The sequence below is a fragment of the Momordica charantia genome (assembly GCF_013281855.1).
Source record: "Momordica charantia cultivar OHB3-1 chromosome 10 unlocalized genomic scaffold, Mcharantia_2.0 BLBB01000010.1, whole genome shotgun sequence".
NCBI classification, from domain to species: domain Eukaryota; kingdom Viridiplantae; phylum Streptophyta; class Magnoliopsida; order Cucurbitales; family Cucurbitaceae; genus Momordica; species Momordica charantia.
The window spans coordinates 8,242,546-8,264,338 of NW_028275158.1; the positions used below are offsets into that span (position 1 = coordinate 8,242,546).

The 21,793-nt window shown below is 32.8% G+C and overlaps 1 protein-coding gene across 1 annotated transcript; it reads left to right on the top strand.

The window, feature by feature from the left end:
* The first annotated feature begins 10,511 nt into the window (after nucleotides 1-10,511).
* LOC111012811 (ABC transporter G family member 9-like) lies at nucleotides 10,512-21,486 on the top strand. The gene is made up of 4 exons (XM_022287081.2): nucleotides 10,512-10,805; nucleotides 11,143-11,938; nucleotides 19,737-20,068; nucleotides 20,611-21,486. The coding sequence occupies exons 1-4, from the start codon at nucleotides 10,710-10,712 to the stop codon at nucleotides 21,271-21,273; spliced, it is 1,887 nt and encodes a 628-aa protein (XP_022142773.2). The 5' UTR covers nucleotides 10,512-10,709; the 3' UTR covers nucleotides 21,274-21,486.
* Nucleotides 21,487-21,793: the final 307 nt, after the last annotated feature.

Genomic DNA, 21,793 nt, shown 5'->3' on the forward strand with positions numbered 1-21,793 from the left:
CCATCGATTTGATAAGGAGTACAGGAACAATACACAAAGTCAGGGTAAAAACTTCAATGGCGACTCTAACCTGGGGGTTAACAACAACTCTGGACAAGGTACATCTTATGCCTTCACAGCAACCCAAAATAACAATCCTTTTTTGGCCAATCTAGAAACAGTGATAGACTCGAATTGGTATGTGGATAGTGGTGCTTCAAATCATGTCACCGCAGACTACAATAGTATGGTTCAATCTACTGAATATGGAGGTATGGAAAGAGTTACAGTAGGTAATGGCGATAAATTAAAAATATCTCATGTTGGCAAATCTTGTTTAGTTTCTGACGGTGGGTTGATCATGCTTGAAAATGTGTTGTGTGTACCTAACATAGCTAAAAATCTAGTTAGCGTGTCTAAACTCGCTAAAGACAATAACGTATACCTTGAATTTCATGTTGATTCTTGTCTTGTAAAGGATATACGTTCGGGCAAGGTGGTGCTAAAAGGGGCTCTTAAGAATGGACTTTACCACCTCAATACTGTTGGAGTAATCACTGGGAGTACTTCGACTCCAGTTGACTGTGGCTTGGAGTTGGCTGCTAATAAAACTATTTGTTCTGTGTCTTTTCCCAAATCATCTAGTAGTATAAATGTTGTGGTATCCAAGGACGTTTGGCATCGTCGACTTGGACATCCGTCTTCTCAAGTTTTTAGAAGTTTAATTAAACGTTGTAATCTGCCCTTGAAAGTTCATGATAATGTCAACTTTTGTGAAGCATGCAAATATGGTAAATCTCATGGTCTGCCTTTCCCTCTATCTAGTTCACAAGCTACTGCTCCATTCATGTTAGTGCATACTGATCTATGGGGACCTGCACCTGTTATGTCATCTGATGGGTATAGATACTATGTTCATTTTCTTGATGACTATAACCGATTTGTATGGATTTATCCTTTGAAGTTAAAGAGTGACACACTTTCAGCATTTAATCATTTTACTACTATGATCAAGACTCAATTTGGCAGCCATATTAAAATGTTACAGTCTGACAATGGAGGAGAATATAAACGAGTCCATCAGTTATGCCATCAGTTGGGGATACAATCCAGATTTTCGTACCCGTACACTTATACGCAAAATGGTCGAGCTGAGCGTAAACATCGCCATATTGTTGAGATCGGTCTCACTTTGCTCGCTCAAGCTTCCATGCCTCTAAGTTTTTGGTGGGAGACCTTCCTGACATCAACCTTATTAATCAATGGTCTTTCTTCCCCTCTGCTTAATGGTAAGTCTCCAATGGAGTTATTGATACAACGAGGTCTTAACGTCTCCGAGTTGAGAATATTTGGGTATGCATGCTATCCCTTTTTACGCCCTTACCATACTCATAAGTTTCAATTTCGAACTAACAAGTGTGTTTATCTTGGTCCAAGTTCAGCTCATAAGGGTCATAAATGTCTCAGCTCATCAGGAAGAGTCTTCATCTCACGACATGTTCAATTCAATGAAGGTGATTATCCATTTGCTTCTGGATTTGGCCTTCAACAATCCACTGTGTCTGACAATTCTTTATCTCATTCCACCGCTGCTCCAAACCTACACACGTGGTTCGATAGCCTGCCTACTCTTGAACCTGCTACTCACCCACCATCCAACACCCCTCACCCATGCCCACCAAATTTGCCTATCACCCATAACTCACAGCTTCCTAGGTCCCAGGCCTCAACAACCTCTCCAACCTAACCTCCCCAATCACCACTTAATAATCTAGAAGTCCCCATAAACAGTCCCCTAAGCCATGAACCTTTACCAATTGACACATCTCCTATTTCTAGCCCATCCCACCAGCTCCCTAGTACGATTTCAGCTGACCAACATGCGTTCTCCACCCCCTCCAATCCACCATCTTTCCCTCTATCTCCACTACCCACACCTGAAGCATCTGACCTAAATATACCAACCTCGTACCATTTACCTTCTCTCTCTATTCCTGCACCGGAAACTACCTCAGCGGTTGAAAGCTCTATCGCACCTCAGCCTCCCCCACCATTTCAGTCTATCCACCCTATGATTACAAGAGGGAAAGCCGGAATATTCAAGCCCAAGGTGCTCCTATCCTCCACTCCCACTGATTGATCGGTAACAGAACCCACAAATGTTAAGGTTGCTCTTGCTACTCCCATCTGGAAATCAGCGATGGATTTGGAGTATAATGCTCTTATGCAAAATTAGACTTGGACCCCTCGTCCCTCCTACTGGTTCAGTCAATGTAGTTGGGTGTAAATGGGTTTTCCGCATCAAACGCAATTTTGATGGCTCGATTCAATGCCACAAGGCACGATTGGTGGCTAAAGGCTTTCATCAAAGTCCCGGTATTGACTTTTTTGAAACCTTCAGTCCTGTGGTCAAAGCCTCCACTATCCGAGTTGTTCTGTTGTTAGCTGTATCTAGAGGCTGGAAACTACGACAACTTGACTTCAACAATGCCTTCCTCAATGGCAAGTTAGATGAAGATGTCTATATGTCTCAACCTCCAGGATATGTCGATCCCAGATATCCGAATTATATCTGTAAACTACATAAAGCACTTTATGGCCTCAAACAAGCTCCTCGAGCTTGGAATGTCACTCTCAAATCTGCCTTGCTTTCCTGGGGCTTCACCAACAGTAGATCAGACACATCTTTGTTCATATATCACCGCGGTCCATCCATCATCCTCCTTCTGGTCTATGTCGATGATGTCATTGTCACTGGAAATAATGTTGCTCTCATAGACAGTCTTGTTGCCACACTAGATAAAACGTTTGCGTTGAAAGATCTTGGCTTGCTCAGTTATTTTCTTGGCCTCCAGGTCACTCATCTCCCTTCCGGAATTCTTTTAACTCAGGCAAAATACATAGATGACGTGTTGCGTAGCCTGGATATGGAGGGTTTAAAGCCAGCCCCCTCCCCCATTGTATTGGGCAAACACTTGTCAATTTCTGATGGAGAGCCCATGAGTGATCCCTTTCTGTACAAAAGCACTATTGGCACCCTTCAATATCTCACCAACACTCGGCCAGACATCGCGTATATTGTTCATCACATGAGTCAATTTCTCAAACAGCCCACCGACATACATTGGCAAGCTGTGAAGCGGGTGTTACGCTACTTAAGTGGTACAAAACACATGGGCCTCCACATCCAACCAAGTGACACGGTCTCTCTCACAGCTTATTCTGATGCAGACTGGGCATCAAACATTGATGATCGCAAATCAATTGCTGCTTATTGTGTTTTCTTTGAAACACTCTTGTTTCGTGGTCGTCAAAGAAACAAACGGCTGTTGCTCGCTCTAGTCCTGAGTCCGAATATCGTGCTCTTGCTCATGCTTCCGCTGAAATTATTTGGCTGCAACAACTCCTTGGTGAACTTGGTGTCAACGTTAGTTCTCCGCCCATTATTTGGTGTGATAATATCAGTGCTGGTGCTCTAGCAACTAATCTAGTCTTCCACGCCCGGACCAAGCACATTGAAATAGATGTCCACTTTGTTCGGGATCACGTGTTACGCGGTGCTCTTGAAGTTCGTTATGTACCATCTGCTGATCAACTAGCCGATTGCCTAACTAAACCACTCACTCACTCTCAGTTCCACCTACTACGATTCAAACTCGGAGTGCTTGACCTACCCGCTCGTTTGCGGGGGGATGTTAACGTAACTTCAGCAAGGAAGTTGAAGCCACACACCACGTCATAGTCAAAACAAGAATATCTATTATTGGGCATTTTTATTACAATATTTTTGTTAAAGTTTAGATTCTTTTTCTTCTAAACTTAGGATATACTTTTGTATAAATAGAGCCTTTGAGTGCCATCATAATACAGTGAAATACAAACATCATATCTTCTATGTGAAACTTCCTCTTGTGAAATTCTAACTGTAACGTCATGTTTCTGTTGAAAAATAGAGTATTTACTTAGAAAATGCAACAAAAGCTACTATTTTTTTTAATAAAAAAAAAAGTTACGCAGGAATGAAATTTGTGCTAAATTAATATTCATAATTTTAACTAATATAGGCACAATATAGACACTATTGGCATAACTAAGCCTCCAAATCACATAATGAAATCAAGGGTTATCACACCTCAAAGACTTACTTTGGAAATTGAATATCAATTTAGAAAAATGGTTCAATGTGTGTATTTATATGTTTGTAAAGGGGATTACCAACTCAATATTTAATTCAATCTAAAATCATATTAGTTAATTAATAATTAACATTTTTGTTATAAATTTTGTAGATTTATCTTTAACAATATTATATAATTTATATATAATATTATATTTTATGTGTCTTAATTTTAACAAAAATGAAATGAGTTTGTAACCTTAAATAATATATTTATTAAAATTTTTATATTTTTTTTAATGTAGTTCTGCATTTTGAAATTTCAAATTCAAAATCTGAAAATACCAAAAATATAAAATGTTGTTTTCAGAACCACTCTTTGGATTCGGAAACAATTTAAAAAAATAATCAAACAATTTTCAAAAGAAAAATAAAAAAATAAAAAAAATATATATAAAACACATATTTATTCAATGTATTTAGTGAATCTAAAAACAAAAAACAGCATCCAGATATTAGCATAGCATTATCATTTAACAGTCCAACATAACACTATTATGGGCGAAAGTTTTCTTTAGCAACAAGTTATATTTCATTATTGTAAATGCGTTTCTTGTAAGTAAATGGGACCTAAATGCATTTCTAATTAACATTAAAACATAATTTAATGATATTAATTAGGCAAGGGATGTCAAACCTTTATAGAGTCTCCACACTTGCAATATCAAAATTAAGAAAAACATGCAAAAATATGTACCATCTCAAATGTGAATGGTTGGATCTCGCCAACTAATTATAAAGTTAGCTACAACCCTACTCTAAGTTTCTATTTAACCCCCTACTTTCTTAAATTTATGAAATCATTGCAATAAATTTAAACCCCATTACTCAATTATAACTTGAAAAAAATCGTTGAAATATAAGAGGTGTGTCATAATTAAACTCTAAATCGCAACTTCTAAACTAATAATATACTGTTGGTTAATATAAATAGTATGTAAATAAATCATAGCTTGTATTTAAGATAAATTAGATTTCTTTTATCTATTTATTTGATATCATTTAGAAATTTCCATTTGTTATTGTTTACATTATCGTATTCCTCCAATTCTCTATTATATTTTTCTTTGCATTTCAGCCATCGATAAATTTTATAACCTCTTGATTGGAGATATATGCTAATTACCGTTGAGCTATGCACGCTTTGACTTTAAATTTATTGTTCCAACTTTATATTTAGAATGTATAGGCTGGATTTAGAATTTATGACTATAGTTTATGATTTAGGATTTAGATTTGGTTTTAATGCAATACTTTTTATTTATATATTTTGGTTTAGGGTTTAGATTTTGGGAATAAAATATATTTATTTAGAGCTAAGATTTAAGGTTATGTTTTATTTTTTTTAGTGTAATAATTTAGGGATACGGGAGATCAAACTTCCAACCTCGAGAAAATAGTAGTGGTCAATTATCGTTCAGCTATACTCATGTTAACTCTGAGGTTTAGATTTTATCTTAATAAAATAAAATTTGATTTATCCTCTATAATTGAAAAAAATAAATTCGCACCTGTGTTTTTATTTTGACCGTGGGTATCGAGGGCCCTGTGGTTCTTTTCCTCTTATTTCTTTATTTTTCTAACGTAAATCAACAATATTGTAATGATTTTTTTATTTATTACAATATGTGGGAGTGAGGATCGAACTCACAACCTAGGTATATGCGCTAAACTATGCTCGTTTTTTATAATATTGTAATGATTTTGAAAATTGAAAAATGAGATATTTTATGAAATGGTATAGTTAATGTAAATATTATTTTTTTAAATAAATTTTAGGGAGGGGACGTTTCACTCCTTAGTCCGTATCTTTACCTCAACTATGACACCAAATATATCGGGTTTTTGGGCTGGGTGGCCTTTCTCAAAAGGCTATTATGAAATGTGGCTCCTCTTCTCATTTGTATGTTTTGTAAATATTTGCTGACATCATCTAATAAATCAAATGACCATTATGCCCCTTTATTAAATTTTTACTTTTCCTTCCTCTTTTGATTTGAATCTGATTTTCTCTCTCCTTCTCTTTCTTCTTGTTCTTCATCTTCTTCTCTCTCTCATCTCTGTTCGTGTTCCTTCTCTCTCTTCCTTATCCCTCAAACTTTCTCTATCTTCAACGAAGAATTGAAAGAAACTGCCTCACTTTTTCCGCCATTCGAAGAACATCGCAAGCGTAAAGTAGATTTTGTTCACAATCCAGGATCAAAAAAGAGGAGGTGGTTTCCCGATGTAAGGATAGAAAATTATTTATAGCCTAGAATACCTTCGTGGAGAGAACAACAAAACGAGAACAAAAAGAGGGAGAAAAAAAAAAGAAGAGAGAGAAAGCGAGAAAGAGAACGAGAGAGGAGAGAGAAAACGAGAAGGGAGAGGAGAGAGAAAATGAAAACAAGAGAGGAGAGAGAGATCGAGAAAGAGAGAGAAGACAGAGCGAGAAAGAGAGAGAGGAGAGAGAGTGACAAAGTGAATGTGAAAGAGGGAGAAAGAAAATCCAAATTTGGATGCTTAATTTTGGAAAGGTTTGAAATCAGTTTTCAAAAAATCCTCCGCTTAATCATCCAATAACAGAATTCACCCCAATCTTTTTAAAAAAAGGAAAAAAAACTCAGGTAGATCAACTTAAATGCTCCACATATTATAAAAAAGAAAAAAAACTGGGATCCCCTCTGATATTAAAAAAAAAAGAAAACTGAAATTGGGGATTCCCCATTGATATTAAAAAAAAAATTCTGAAACTGCAATCCCGGACCGGGATTGCATAAGCCGAGACAAGAACTGCAATTCCGAACTGGTCCGGGCTTATGTTCTGGTCCGGACTTATGCAATCCTGGTCTGGGATTGCAGTTTCAGTTTTTTTTTTTTTTTTTTTAATATCAGTGGGGAATCCCCAGTTTCAGTTTTCCTTTTTCATTTTTTTTAAATATCAGTGTATTTAGGTGATTTACCTGAATTTTTTTTTCTTTTTTGAAAAGATTTGCATATCAAATTTATAAAGGGAATAGTTTCAAAATTTTTAAATAAAACATCTTTTAATAAAATATAATAAATTTGGTTAATTTAAATGAAATCATAAACGATATTAATTCAATCAAATTGAATTAAATAAATAAATTTTGAAATAGTTTGGTCAAATTTAATTTCAAAATATTAGTAAATAATCAAGATCTGTAGATTAAAGATTTTTCGCTCCTTAAATCTCATTAACTTTAATCATAAATGATATTCAAATTTAAAATTTAATCCAAATGTATTTTTTTAATTGGTTTTCTTATCTCTATTTTATTCTCTCCCGTAATTTTTGTTGTGATTGAGGTTCAAATTTAAAGTTTAATTTCTCATCCAAAACATTTTCTTTTATCTCTCATCTATCCTTTACTCTACAATTAATTTATTCTCTACCTCTCATAGTTTATTTTAATAGTAGATTGCAGGCTCAAATGAAAATTTTTTCCAATTAATGGGATTTTAAAAACTAAATATTAATGAAGTTTCAAATTTATTAAAAATTAAATTAAAAAAATTATACAACGACTAAAAATTGTGTTTATTTTATAATTTTGGAATATGATTCCTTAATCTCCGCTTCAAATTAGTAACAGAATTCAAATAATCCGGATTCTTTCTCTCTCTCTTCTCGCTCTCTTTCTCGTTTGATCTCTCGCTCTCTTTCTTGTTGGCTCTCTCTCTCTTTCTCTCTCTCTTTTCTTTTTTTTTCTCTTCCCTTTCTTTCTCTCTCTATTCTTGTTTTCTTTCCCTCTTTCTCTCCTTCTCTTTCTTCAATCTCGCTTTGATTTTCTCCATAATGGGGATATTTTCCAGTTAGAAAAAAATGAAGTTCTTCTACAGAACCCAAATAGCGTATTTCATTGGTCAAAGAACACTCAAAAGTTTTTCCGAAAAAAATGAAACAGAGGAGAATGATTTTTCATTGATTCACGTGAAACTGAAAAAAAAACGAAATAGATGAGAAAGGTGGAGAAAAATCTAAAAAATCTTTTCATTTTAATTTTGAGAAAATTTAAAGAAAGAGAAAGTTTGAAATTCATAAAATTCTAAAAATTTTGAAGAAAAAAATGAGAATGTTGAAATCCGTAAAAATCTAAAAATAGAGATGAGGGAGAGAGAAGAAGAATGAGAAGATGGAGAAGGGGAGAGAATATGAGATTCAAATGAAAAATGGGGAAAAAGTAAAAATTTCAAGTATGTTAAGTGGAGGTGTAGGATGGTGATGTCAGCAAATATTTAGACAACATAAAAATGAGTTAGAGTGACACATTTCATAATGAGTCTTTGAGAAAGGCTATTCAACCCAAAAACCCAAATATATCCCAAGTTTTTAGAAACAGAGATACGTTCGTGACAACTTTCACTCCAGTTTATTGTCATTCCTTGTCATTCTTGAAAGTTTAAATTAATGGACAAGTTTGATAATCCTTTCGTTTTCTATTATTAATTTTTTGTTTTTGTTTTTTGTTTTTTTAAAACGATATTTGTTTTATATCAAATTTAATTTTATATTTTTTACTTTTTAAAATTCTATCAAACTAAGAAAAGATAAATTTTAAAACATATTTTAATTTTTCAGAATCTCATTTTATTTTCCAATAACCAATCTATCTAAAATTTGTTGTTTTATTCAAACTTCTCTCACTGAAATTTTCTTTTCTTTGGATATTTTTTTAAGCTTTTATTTTTTAGGTCTCTACGTCAGGGATGATAAAAAGCTTTGCATACTCAGGTTACCACCCTAGGGAATGCATTTCCCTCCATATCTCGACCCGGGCCCCAATTCTATTTTTAAATAATTAATATATATTTTTTAAAACTAATTATTTATACTAACAAATAATAAATTTTTTCGTAAAATAGATATAATATATATATAGTTATTACTCTTTTATTTTTAAAATTCTATAATAACTAAGATTAATTACGAAATCGATAATTATCCTCGTTCCTAAACAAAAAATCCTCGGCCCTAATGAGAATTCCTCAATTTAATCTCGATTTCCAAAATCGGAGAATGAGGTGGAGACAAGAACTAAAAAAATTCACGAAGACGAGGATGGGGAGGGAATCTTGATTCTCACCCTACCCTATTGTTATCTTTACTTTATGGTTTTTAATTTATGAAAATCAAAATGATTATGAAACATGTATGGTTTTTTATTTTTTTAAATACAAAATACAAAAGAATAGTTATTAGACATATATAGTTTTTTTGTTTTTTAAAAAGCAAAAATGAAAATCCAAAAACAGAAAACAGAAAAATCGAAAACTAAAAATAGAGATCGTTGTCAAATGGATCCTAAACAGTCTAATTATTTTCCTTTTCTTAAAAAAAAAGGACTGACAAACATAAGCTTAGCTTGACTCGTTAAAACACCCCTTTCTAACCAAAAGATAATGAGTTCAAATCCACGCCATGTTGTTGTATTCAAAAATAAAAATAAAATAAAAATGGATTCCTTTATATGTACTCTTATTTTTTTCCCGAACCCTTTTTAATTCATTGGTTTTTTCAACGGCTTCGTCTTTTTTATGTTTTGTCAATAAATTTAAGGTTAAAATATTATTTTGGTTTCTATATTATTTATTTTGGTTTATTTTGGTATTTATTATTTTGAAATGTTCATTTTGGTCTCTTTATTTTTTTATTTTGTAAATTTTAGCTCAATGAAAGAATATTAGAGATCTCCACCTGACGTGTCCTAGGAAAAAAATAAATCTTCCATGTTTTATTGCTGAATTTATAATTGAGCATTCAAACAAACTTTGAAAAGTTGTTCTGAAGGACAGATCCACGTAATCTGAGGGAAAATACTTTCCTTTTTATTTGGAAGCATTAAATATTTGCCACGTGGGAATGAGATATGGAGGGAGGGAGCGAGAGAGAAGAGATTCTTTCTTTTCTTTGAGAAAGTAAATAGCTTAAAAAAGTTTAGTAATGATAACAGAAAGAATTATTGAACGCTGACTGTTCCAGTGTATCTATTCTTAATAATTATTAAATTAATAAATATTCATAATTATGTAGGTCCCCTAATAATCATTGGATATATATTATTAACGTGAACTTAGTCCAACAGTAATCGATACTCATATCGAATAAAAAAAGTTACGAGTTTGAATCCCTTACTCCAACTTGTTGTAATAAAAAAACTATTAGATACATATTCAAGATATGTGTAATTTCTTTGTAAACTAGTCATATTAGGATGATTTCCTTCCATTATATGAATGGTAAGAAATTTTATGCTCGAGTTAGTAGCCAAGAAAGTATTATTCCAAAAATTTAACCAAACTTTGACCAAAAATAGTTAAGGAGCCGCAAAAGCTTGTTTCCATGCACCAATTCTCTCTTATATAGTTTGCACTCGGCTTTATTTGCTTTGCATGCGAAAACTCACCTTTGTTTTAACTCCCAAAGAAACTGGTTACTCAAAGCAAAAGATCACCAGCTACGTCCCTCATTCTTCTTTCTCTCACTCCTCGTTTTCCCTCTCTTCCAAAGTGAGAGAGGATAAAGAAATTAGTACAAAACAGAGTAAGAAAAATGACAGACGACATCGAGGCTCACACGAAGAAAAAGACTGATCCTTCAGAAGCCGCCGCCTTCTTCACAAAGCCAAATCCCCCTGTCACGTTGATGGTAATCCAAATTCATATTCATATTTTCCAATATCAAGATTCATTTTCATCTCAAAACGAATTGATAACCAGAAAGTAACTTATTTATATTATAAATCTTTGTTAGATCATTTATCTTTTTAATATGGATAAATTAAAAGTCGAACATCCCATCTAAAAATGGAGATACAATTTTGAAGGACATATTAAGTATCCCATATCGAAAGACTAAATAGCTTATAATATAAATATAATGGGCTATTTTTTTTAACTGCCAATTGATTTTGTGAGATAAGTTTGTTATACACAAGTTCTTTCCTTTTTTGACGGGTATTTGAACATTCTTTAATCCGATGCAGTTTCATGACGTAAACTACAAGAAGATCAAATCGAAAAAGACAGGGCTGTTCATTCCAAAGAAGCCCAATTCGGAAGAGAAAACGATTCTGAAAGAAATAAGCGGCGTGGTCCATCCAGGGGAGATGCTGGCCATGTTGGGTCCATCCGGGTCCGGAAAAACCACACTCCTCACAGCGTTGGGCGGCCGACTCGGCGGACGACTCGTCGGAACCATAGCCTACAACGGGAAGCCCTTCTCCAATAAGATGAAGCGCAACATCGGTTTCGTTACTCAAGACGACATTCTCCTCCCCCACCTGACCGTAACCGAAACCCTAGTCTTCACTGCGCTTCTAAGGCTGCCCAATACCTTAACCAAACAACAGAAAGTGGCCCAAGCCGAGGCAGTGATCTCCCAGCTGGGGCTGAGCAAGTGTAAAAACGGCGTCGTGGGAGGCCAAACCTTGAGTGGGGTTTCTGGAGGGGAGAGGAAAAGAGTGAGCATTGGGCAAGAGATGCTTATAAACCCTAGTTTGCTGTTCTTGGACGAGCCCACGTCGGGCCTCGACTCGACCACGGCGCAGAGGATTGTCTCGACGCTGTGGGAGGTGGCGAACGGCGGGAGGACGGTGGTGATGACGATCCATCAGCCGTCGAGCCGGCTGTTCTATATGTTCCATAAGATCTTGTTGCTATCGGAAGGAAGCAGCATTTACTTTGGAGAGGGATCGAAAGCTATGGATTATTTCTCGAGTATTGGATATTCTTCATCTGTGCCTATGAACCCTTCAGATTTTCTGCTGGATCTCGCCAATGGTATGTCATTTCTCATGTTTTTTTTTTTTCATTTCCTTGATATATAATATGGTATTAATAGAATAACAATTTCCATTCGGTTTGAATCCATATAAATGAATTAAATTTATCCGATACATTAACTTAAATTTTTGGGTTGAGTGGTAGTTTATTCATTCTTAACATGGTATCAGAGCGGGGTGTTATATTCTATTTCTATTCAACCTCTCTATTTTAAAAATATTCTATATAATGAATTACTATGTTTTCAACTATTTTTATTTTCTATTATGGCCATATAAGTTATCGACCATTGTTTTAGCCTTAAAACCTACATATGTGCGTTGAGTTCGGCCAGTTTTGATTGATCGACTCGATTTTTTTTAGCCCATTACTTAATCTTGTTTTGTTTGTTCTACAATCAACTATAGAGGGTAGAGGGAGTAAAAGAAAAAGAAGGGATTTTTTTTCTAAGAAAACAAATAGTTGTAATGGTTGGAAAGTATTACTCCTATATATAAATATATATATTTTGAGTACAGTATTACTCCTGTATATTCTCATAAAAAATAATTATTTTGAAAAAGTAGAAAGTTGGTTACCAAAATTCTCTACATAGTTAAAAGGTATTATTTCATAACCATTTTGTTTTAGAAAACTATGTTTTTTTAGCCATATTTGTAAATATATTTGAATTCTGTACCAAATTTATAAAAGAAAAAAAAAGTTTTAAAAACTACCTTTTGGCATAGATTTTGAAAAATGTTTATAAAAATTATATATAAAAACAAAGGAAAATAACAAAAAACGAAATATTTATCAAGTTAAAGGAATCGAACTTTTTGTTCTGTGCTAATAACAATTTAGATCGCAATTTCTTATGATGAGTTATGCAATTAATGATAGTTTAATAAAAGAACCTAGAAATTACTAGACCCTACACCAATACTTACCCGCAACTCTGATGGTTTCAATAATTATTTCCTTTCTAGAATTACATTTCTTACAAGCAATCTAGCTAAGAAAATAAATTTTTGTATCAAAGGGATATATTTGATAGTCATTATAACTTAAAGATAATTTTTTTTCAACAAAAGAAAAATAATAATAATAGCCCAAGAGAATTTAACTTCTAACTCATTAAAAATATTTCTTAAAGGCGACATAAGTTAAAAAGTAATAAAGAAAAACGTGTCAATCTTTTCCTGTTTCTAAGATTTATTAAAAGCAAGAGGATGCTTTTAACGGATTACTTTTTCTAAAACAATGTATTTTTAAAAAACAAGGACATAAATAATATAGTTTCAGAACTATTTAGAAAATTAAGGTGGGGAAATCGTGGTCTTTGACTGGGATTTCAAGTAAAATGCATCTAATGACCGCAATTTAAAGATTATGTCTCTCACATCCTCCGATCAAATCCTACCCTACTTATATTTTACTTGTTAATTTTTTTTAACCAAAATATGTCTAATTTTTTTACAAAAGTTTTTATGGGACAAAATATGTCTAGTTCTTTTAAATAAGTCTTTTTTGACGAAATATGTCTAATTCTTTCCAATTAAAAAATAAATTTTAAATTATTTTTATCAAATAACTTTACCAAAACTTATAAATTTAGAACAGCTCTAATGTCGATTTTGTCTAAATTCTATCGATTATTTTCATACCAAACACATGTGTTTTCTAATTCATTTGACACATGAGATTATTTTTTTCAACAAATTTTCAAATGAAAATCTGTCTAATGGTAAATTGTGTGACACATTTTAAAATTCAAGGTGAAAATTACAACATTGTCCAATTTTAAGGTGCAAATTGATACATATCACCAAATTCTAGTATAAAATTGATATTTTTCCATTATGTTTATTTGCATTTGTGCCTCCTAACATAGAATCCTAGATCCGCCACACATGCAATACATGTGATTTCCCATCCTTTTTCAAATTATTTACTTATTTTTTATTTTTTATTTAATATACTTTTTTAATAGTGTATTATTAAAAAAGTTCATAATAGTGGTAAAATTAATTTGTGTTAGTGTGTAATTCTATTTTTTATGATTATTTTATTTTTACTGTTCTATAAATTTTAAGTATTATTTTTTTCAATGGGCATGTTTCTATTTATATATATTGACATTTTTTTGTTATATAAATTAGACCAATATATTTTTATTTATAATTTTTCTTATTTTTTATAAAATATATATACATTTTTTGTTTCTAGGGTCGTGGATCTATAACTTTAGATATATATTCAAAATAGTCAAAACACTAATAAAATAAATAATATTTCAATTATAAAATAATAAAACACAACATAGATATAAATATATATAAAAAAAATTAAGAAATCGCATACATTATATGTATTACATATATGTGATATTTTTCTATGAATTAGACTGCCTTTTTTATAAAATATATATTTTTTGTTGTTGGTAGATATATATATATATGTATTCATATAAATTTATACTTTAAATTAAAATGGCTAAAATACTAGTAAATAATATTTTATTTGTAAAATATAAATATATCAATATTTTAAAAAAATCGAATACATTGTATGCAATTATGTAATTGCTTCTATAAATAATATATTTCCATAAATGGAAATTAGGTATATTGTATGCGACTTCCATAAATATTTCCCTTGCTGACTCATTTCTCGATATACACCTCATATATGATGTGTTAACACTTAAATTGTATCCATTGTACGCGATTTTTGACTTTAACCAATACATAACCTATTTTTGTCAATAATTTGAATGTCTAACTTAATTTTGTAATTTTTTATTTAACCTACTTATATTTTAAATGTACATTATTTTTGTAACTTGTTTTTAAAATTATATTTTTCTTAAAATTACTCCTTTTAATCCGAATCAGAAAAAGAGAATAAATAAATTAGATGAGGTATATTAATACTAAATCAAAACTACAAAAATGAACCCAACATCAATTTTAGGTTTTGTAAAAATGGCACGATTTTTAAAAATAAAAATTTTGTTTTATTTTGTTATTTTTATTTTGCCCTCGTTACTATATAACTAATATATTTAATTTTAAGAATATCATTAATATACTTGATTTTAGCTATATATTGAAAAGGATGTGAATCTCGAAGTGGGAGTAGTAGAACACGTTCTTGAATTTATTTTAAAATTTAAAACATAGAAAAATATAAAACAAGGAAGAATGTTGGATTTTATCTTTGAATACTCTCCTTCGTGTGATCTCAATGAGACAACACCATTTAATATTGTTTGTGATGTCTCTCGATTGTGAAATCCAATTACAAAGGATTGAGAGAGGAAGAGAGTTGAGAGATTTCAAGCATTTTGCTACCCTTCAAGGTTCAGCTTAATGTTATATTTATAGAGATAGAAAATCTAAGACCATTAGAATCCTTTTGTATATATCCTTTTGTATATATGATATATTCCCCTCATTTTAGGGACCATGATATATTTTCTTTTTAATTAATAATAAACATATTAATTAAATCAATTAACAATTAATTAATTTAATTTAATTAATAGTTAATAATTAATTATTAATCTAATTAATAATTAATCAATTTAAATCTAAATATAAATTAAATACATAATTAACAATTAATTATTTAACTTTTAATTAAATATCACATAGTTAATTAAAACTATATATTTGAATCATTCAGATGCATCTCTCTTATATAATCTATAGTTTTAATATGAATACAATTCATATTAATTACTTGAATCCTATTCAAATATTTCTATCATAATATATAGTTTAATTATTGAATCTTTATTAAAAATAAACTATATATATAATGTATCATAATATACATTATATATATTCCCTAATATATAATTTGAACATTTCAAATTCTCTCAAAATCTTGATCATCGTTTTACCCATTGTGAGCTAGCAAAGAGACCTAATGAACATACAGATTAGAAGCTTGAACAATACGAGATTAATCATTCAAACTCATTAATCGAGTTAATCAACATTCGTTAACTGCTGGTCACTCCACTAAAGACCCACATCTGCACTCTTCTCACTGCAGAATATTTTCGTGTGCACGAATGTACGACCATTAATGACAAGTCAATCCTTCACGAGTGCTCGTAACTTTAGCTTGGTCAAATTACCGTTTTACCCCTGAGTTACATCTTGCTCCTTAAATACCACTGCTCCTCCAATGAATAACCTGGTTATGGTCCGACAAATAATCGGAAGTCCCTTTCGGATCAGTGAGAAGGTAGGGCTCCTTGTTCAAGTCCCGGAGTTAGCACTAAAGGGAAGACTCATCTACTCCCCTAAAGTCGGGGAGGAGTGAATTCTATATTGTAAAGTTATGTTCCCAGCTCCCTACTCAATCTCGTCCCAAAAATGGTAGGAATATTGAGTCGGCGACTTAGGCTACTTTCACCCATACAAATCAAAGGACGACCCTTAACAGACAGGAGTCCGTAACTCATTTAGGATTGAGATCAAGTTACCTGGTCATCCTATTGAAATATTAATCTATTAGCTAACAATGTTACAGCTAAAGATTAATTATTTCACGGTCCGGTCTTATACAAACTCATAGTATAGGATACCCCCACTTACATGTCTCCACACGAATGACATAGATCAAGTCATTTGTATCTATTACAAATGGATCGTATCCATAGTGTTACCAGGATAAGGTACCCAACCTTATCCTGGTAATATAGACCTTTTAGGTTAATACTGGAACATTATCAACCTGTATATCGAGTATATACTGTATATCAAATATATATGTTGTATATTAAATATATATTGTATATCTGTTATATACTGTTTCAGTTACATTACATAACCTCGGATGTTAGTTTATTGGATTTGGGTTAATGCAATTCTAAGAGAAACATTAATAACAACTTTATTGAATAAATATTTGTTTTATGTCTACAAACCACGAGTTTAGGGCATAAAACCCAACATATATATCATTGATATACCAAATATAAAGTTTATTACCAATATAATTTATATACCAAATATGCAATATTAGTCACATCAAATATGTGAATGATATACTTCATATTAGGTATATTATTGATAAATCTTTTTTTAGTTGAAGAATGCTAGTTTAAGTAATTGCAGACATCTTATTAATATATCAAGTATATTAATGACTATACTTCATTTTATGCCAATGCCATCATCTCTTCAAGCCCAACGGGCCATTGAAGTCTCAGGTTAGCTCTCACGTCCCTTCAAAATTCTAGTTACTGTAGGCCCATTTGGTAACGTTCTTATTTCTTATTCTCGTTTCCAAATTTTATTAAGAAACTTAAAGCATTTTGCAACTAAATATGTTTCTTGTTTCTCATTGTTTGGAAACATTCTCAAAATTGTATAGAAATTTTGGAAACAATCAAAACAAGTTTCTTGTTTCTTGTTTTTGTTTCCAATTTGTTACGATACATAAATATAAATATTATTTGATCATCATTGAATTCATGGGTGTTGGACTATACAATTCTATTTATGTTTATTAAAAATGAAGAAAGAGAAAAAAGAAACGAAAACGTTACCAAACGAGCCAGCCTGTGCTATCTATTTCTTCCTATCTCTTCATTAGTGCTCAAAAACCCTTAATGACTACAACCGTTGTTTTTTTGATTTTTTGTAGCCTTTCCAAGCTTCCTCTGATTGATAATCCTAGTTGATTCTCTAGGGCTTCCACACGATTATTGTTGTACGGTTTAAAACCATTTGTGCAAGTGTACACAACCATTGTAGAAAGTGATAAAAAGATCGTATCCATAGGGATATTGATAACTAAACACTTCAACACTTACTTAAGAAAACAAACAAATTAACGAAAATATTTTGAACATGAAAAACTAAATGACATCAAACAAAATAGTGCACCACTAATTTGCTGCGTAAAAAAAAAACAAAACCAAACAAAACTAAATCGATTATCGGAGAATGCGCAAATAAGATATTGACTATTGGTTTTTATAAAGGGTAAGGGGAAGAGTTTATCACACTCTAAACTCAAGTAGATCTAGCACGAGTTGAAGCCAAACACTCCTTATTCCAATTTTCCAAAAGCTAATAAAGAGGTATTCCAATATGTTGGCCAAGCACATTGAAAATCAAACTTTAAAAACAACTTCAACTCAGTATATATATCATCATTAAAGCCAAAGTAAGGTTTACAGCTCAAAATTAGTTCACAACATCCTTCCCCTTACAATAACAACTTAGTTATGCAATGTCATATAAGAAAAGAGAATGAGAAAATACAAAACCCGTGCACTAAAGAGTACAAAAGAAGAGGAAAAGGAAGAAACACAGCAGCCCTTCACTGTATTAGCTCCCTTTGTTGTCTTCTTCGGGTTTCTCTCCAAGTATCCTCCCTCTTCTCTTGTCTTGTTCTCTTTAGGGATTCATGAAGAATTAATGGAAACACCCTTGAATGCAAGCTTTTATACCCGTACTCAATTTTAGGGCAACCAAAATGGATAAAATGAGGTCCAGCTCAATTTAAGGTGAGTCTGCGTTTTACTATAGTAAATTCTCGGGTTAAAGCTGTCACTGTTAGCTCTGACTTTGTTTGCTTTTGAATTCGATGTTGTAGCATCAATAATGCTGCATTAAAACATTCAAAATTAGATCATTTTTCATAACTCTCAGTATTATCATAAAAAATAAGGGGGATAGATTGGGTGTTAGTGAGACTATCATTAGCTATTTTATATGAAATTTACACACAACTAACTCTCTTTTGAAGAGTTATCAATTATCCATTCTCTAGTTCTACTTTTGAGCATACTCAAAAGGAACGTTACTCTGATACCATTGATACATCCCAGATGGCCTATCTTAAAAAATTTCAATAAAATAAACCAGTCAAACAACAAAGTTCCTTGCCTCTTTGAGAGGCTAGAAACTCTCCAATTCCCCCTTAGCCTCCTTTGCCTCTGTCATTTGTGTATATATACACTAAAATATCTCACCCCGATATTCACCCTTTAGATGTTCCAACAAAAGCTCTATAGCTTTCTAAGTATTATAACACACTATACTTAGGTATAGGACTGAAAAAACTCATAAGAATTAAGATCTAATCACCCTGAATATGTCGACCTCGATCAGCCCCAACGCCTCTGCCAATACCTCGAGCCTCTGCCTCGAAACTGCCACAAAACTACTTTGAAATCGGCTACAAATGGCTCTAATTACTGCTGGTTAACCCTAAAACAGGAAACTGCAGTATTTATAAAGTTGATACAGCGTCATGGCGCTACGAACGTAATAAAACGCCCGCACGCACCATCAGGACAATGTCGCGGCGCCATCCCTAGTGCTACTGCCTCCTCGGCCTCCCTGGCTTGCAGCGCTCTGCTTCACCTATTTTCATCCTTGCTTCGACTCGACTCATCCCTAGCCCGTTCCGACGTTGATTTGGCTCCACCAATCCCAACACCGTAGTTTGTGGGTCTCAACACGTAACTGATATATCGAACATACATAGAATATATATATTACTGCTATAACTGATATACTTGAGAAAAAGTTTTCTGATAAGACTAAATATATTAGTGATATACTTCATTTCAGGTATATTACTCATATATAGAATACCGATATACTTGATATTAGATATGTTTACGTGAGGGGTACAACCAGATTTTGCACTTTTCTTCGTTTGGACTGATTTTTTGTTTCCACAATATTTGCGAATCAGAAAATTAGTTGTTAAATATTTGCAATTAACTATTTAGCTTATATCTTTAAGCAGCTTACATTTTTTCTCTATATTTTTGCAGGTTTGTCAATGAATAATGATCCACATAATCAGGAACCAGCCATGATTAAGCAGAAACTTGTCTCATGCTATAAGAGCAATATCGCTGTCAAGTTGGAGTCAGAGCTACAAGAATTAACTGATCATGAGCATTGGTTTGGAGATGAATCAGATCAAGACAAAAACTTCGAGCGTTGGTCCACAACTTGGTGGCAAGAATTCTGCGTGCTGTTGAGGAGAGGAATTAAGGAAAGGAGGTACGAATCCTTCTCCGGACTCAAGGTTGGGCAGGTTCTAGTGATTGCATTCTTCTGTGGAATTTTATGGTGGCAATGTGATGATTTACAAGATCAGGTTCTTCCATTCATCTTATCCTTTAATTTTTCTCAGTTTTGCACCAATTTATAATCCGAGATCAGTCATTCAAGATTTCAAGATCCTTTAATTTTTCTCTCAAAAAGAGAGAAACTACAAGTGATGCTACTCAGCATATTTATCATCACATAGCATAATGAGTTTTAAAATATAGAATTTTGCCATAAGTAGGAAATTTAATTACTTACTTTATAGTCTAGTTATACTTTATTTAATGAATTTAGTTGATAGAAAGAGATACTTGAAAGTTTATTTTTTAAAAAGTGACATGGACTACGGATAATCACATTAGGATAATTTCACCTTTGGACGGAAGTGCAAGCAAACACAGTAATGATTCAAATCATTTTTTCAAAAAATGTAACCAAATATATTTTAAGTAACTAAATCAAAATAGCATTAGCTTAAGCTGATGGCTCTGATACTATATTAAGGATGAATAAATCATAACCGAACCCAAAAGATGGATTGAATTAATTTAATTCATATATCGGATATCTAATATATTTACAAACATGCAGACGGGACTTCTCTACTTTTTAACAAGCTTTTGGGGTTTCAACCCTCTATTGACAGCTATCAGCATATTCCCAAAAGAACGAAAGATACTTGAAAAGGAAAGATCCTCAGGAATGTACAGGCTCTCATCCTACTTCATCTCAAGAACAACCAACGACCTCCCAATGGAGCTCTTCCTTCCCACTATCTTCATCCTCATAGTCTACTGGATGGCAGGCCTCAAACCCTCTGCTGCAAACTTCTTCGCCACTCTTTTTACTCTCCTCCTTAGCGTTTTTGTGACGCAAGGCCTCGGCTTCGCCATCGGCGCCGTTGTTTTGGACCAAACTTCAGCCACCACACTTGGCTCAGTCCTGATGCTCTCTTTTCTTCTAGCATCTGGCTATTTTGTGCAGCATGTACCTCACTTCATTGCTTGGATTAAGTATCTCTCCATTGGCCAATTTACGTACAAGCTGCTGCTGCTGTCTCAGTTCGAAGCTGATGATACTTATCCATGTTCGAGGCTTGGAGGGGTTTGTAAAGTTGGAGACTTTCCTGCAATTAAGCAAATGGGTCTTCGTGGGAAAGCCACTACTGTTTTGGGTTTGGTGGTGATGCTTGTTGGATATCGCCTTGTTGCTTATATTGCTTTGATGAGGATTGGGGTCACCAAGAGATACTAGATTAGATCATCATATATGTTTCAATAAAAATCAAAATCATGCTATAGTAATACTCACAATAAGGAATTGAAAGGTAGAAAAAGGGAAATGATAAAGCTTGCCCGTTTGATTCTAACACCAAATTGACATATGTATGTGTGTATCTATATATATATATGTAAATTGAAGTATAAAAATAATACATCTCGCCCATGGTGATATCGATCAATGTTCAAGTGGACCACGTCGTGCAATGTTTTTACAGAAAATGTTGGATAAAAAACAATAAGATCTCTAAGAACATTGGAAGATAAAACCTTGCAAAAGCATTCCGAATGTTTTGTCAGGATGTAAGATAATTTCAATCTCAAATTTTGCGTACATTTCCCTTTCAATTTAAGAGTATTTATAGAGTAAGTAGATAACCGTTGGTGTAAAAATTCAAAATCTCGGTTCCCTCCGATATTTCAGGCATGGAGTATGTGTTAATGGGAAAATACAGTTGTGCGGTTATCCATTCAAACGTTGGAGTTGAGTTCGG

Bases quoted from the DNA above. Each gene is read 5' to 3' on its own strand.
- LOC111012811 (XM_022287081.2), top strand. From the start codon at position 10,710: ATGACAGACGACATCGAGGCTCACACGAAGAAAAAGACTGATCCTTCA. The intron at 11,939-19,736 runs GTATGTCATTTC...ATATTTTTGCAG, and splicing joins TCTGCTGGATCTCGCCAATG to GTTTGTCAATGAATAATGAT. The intron at 20,069-20,610 runs GTTCTTCCATTC...ACAAACATGCAG, and splicing joins GTGATGATTTACAAGATCAG to ACGGGACTTCTCTACTTTTT.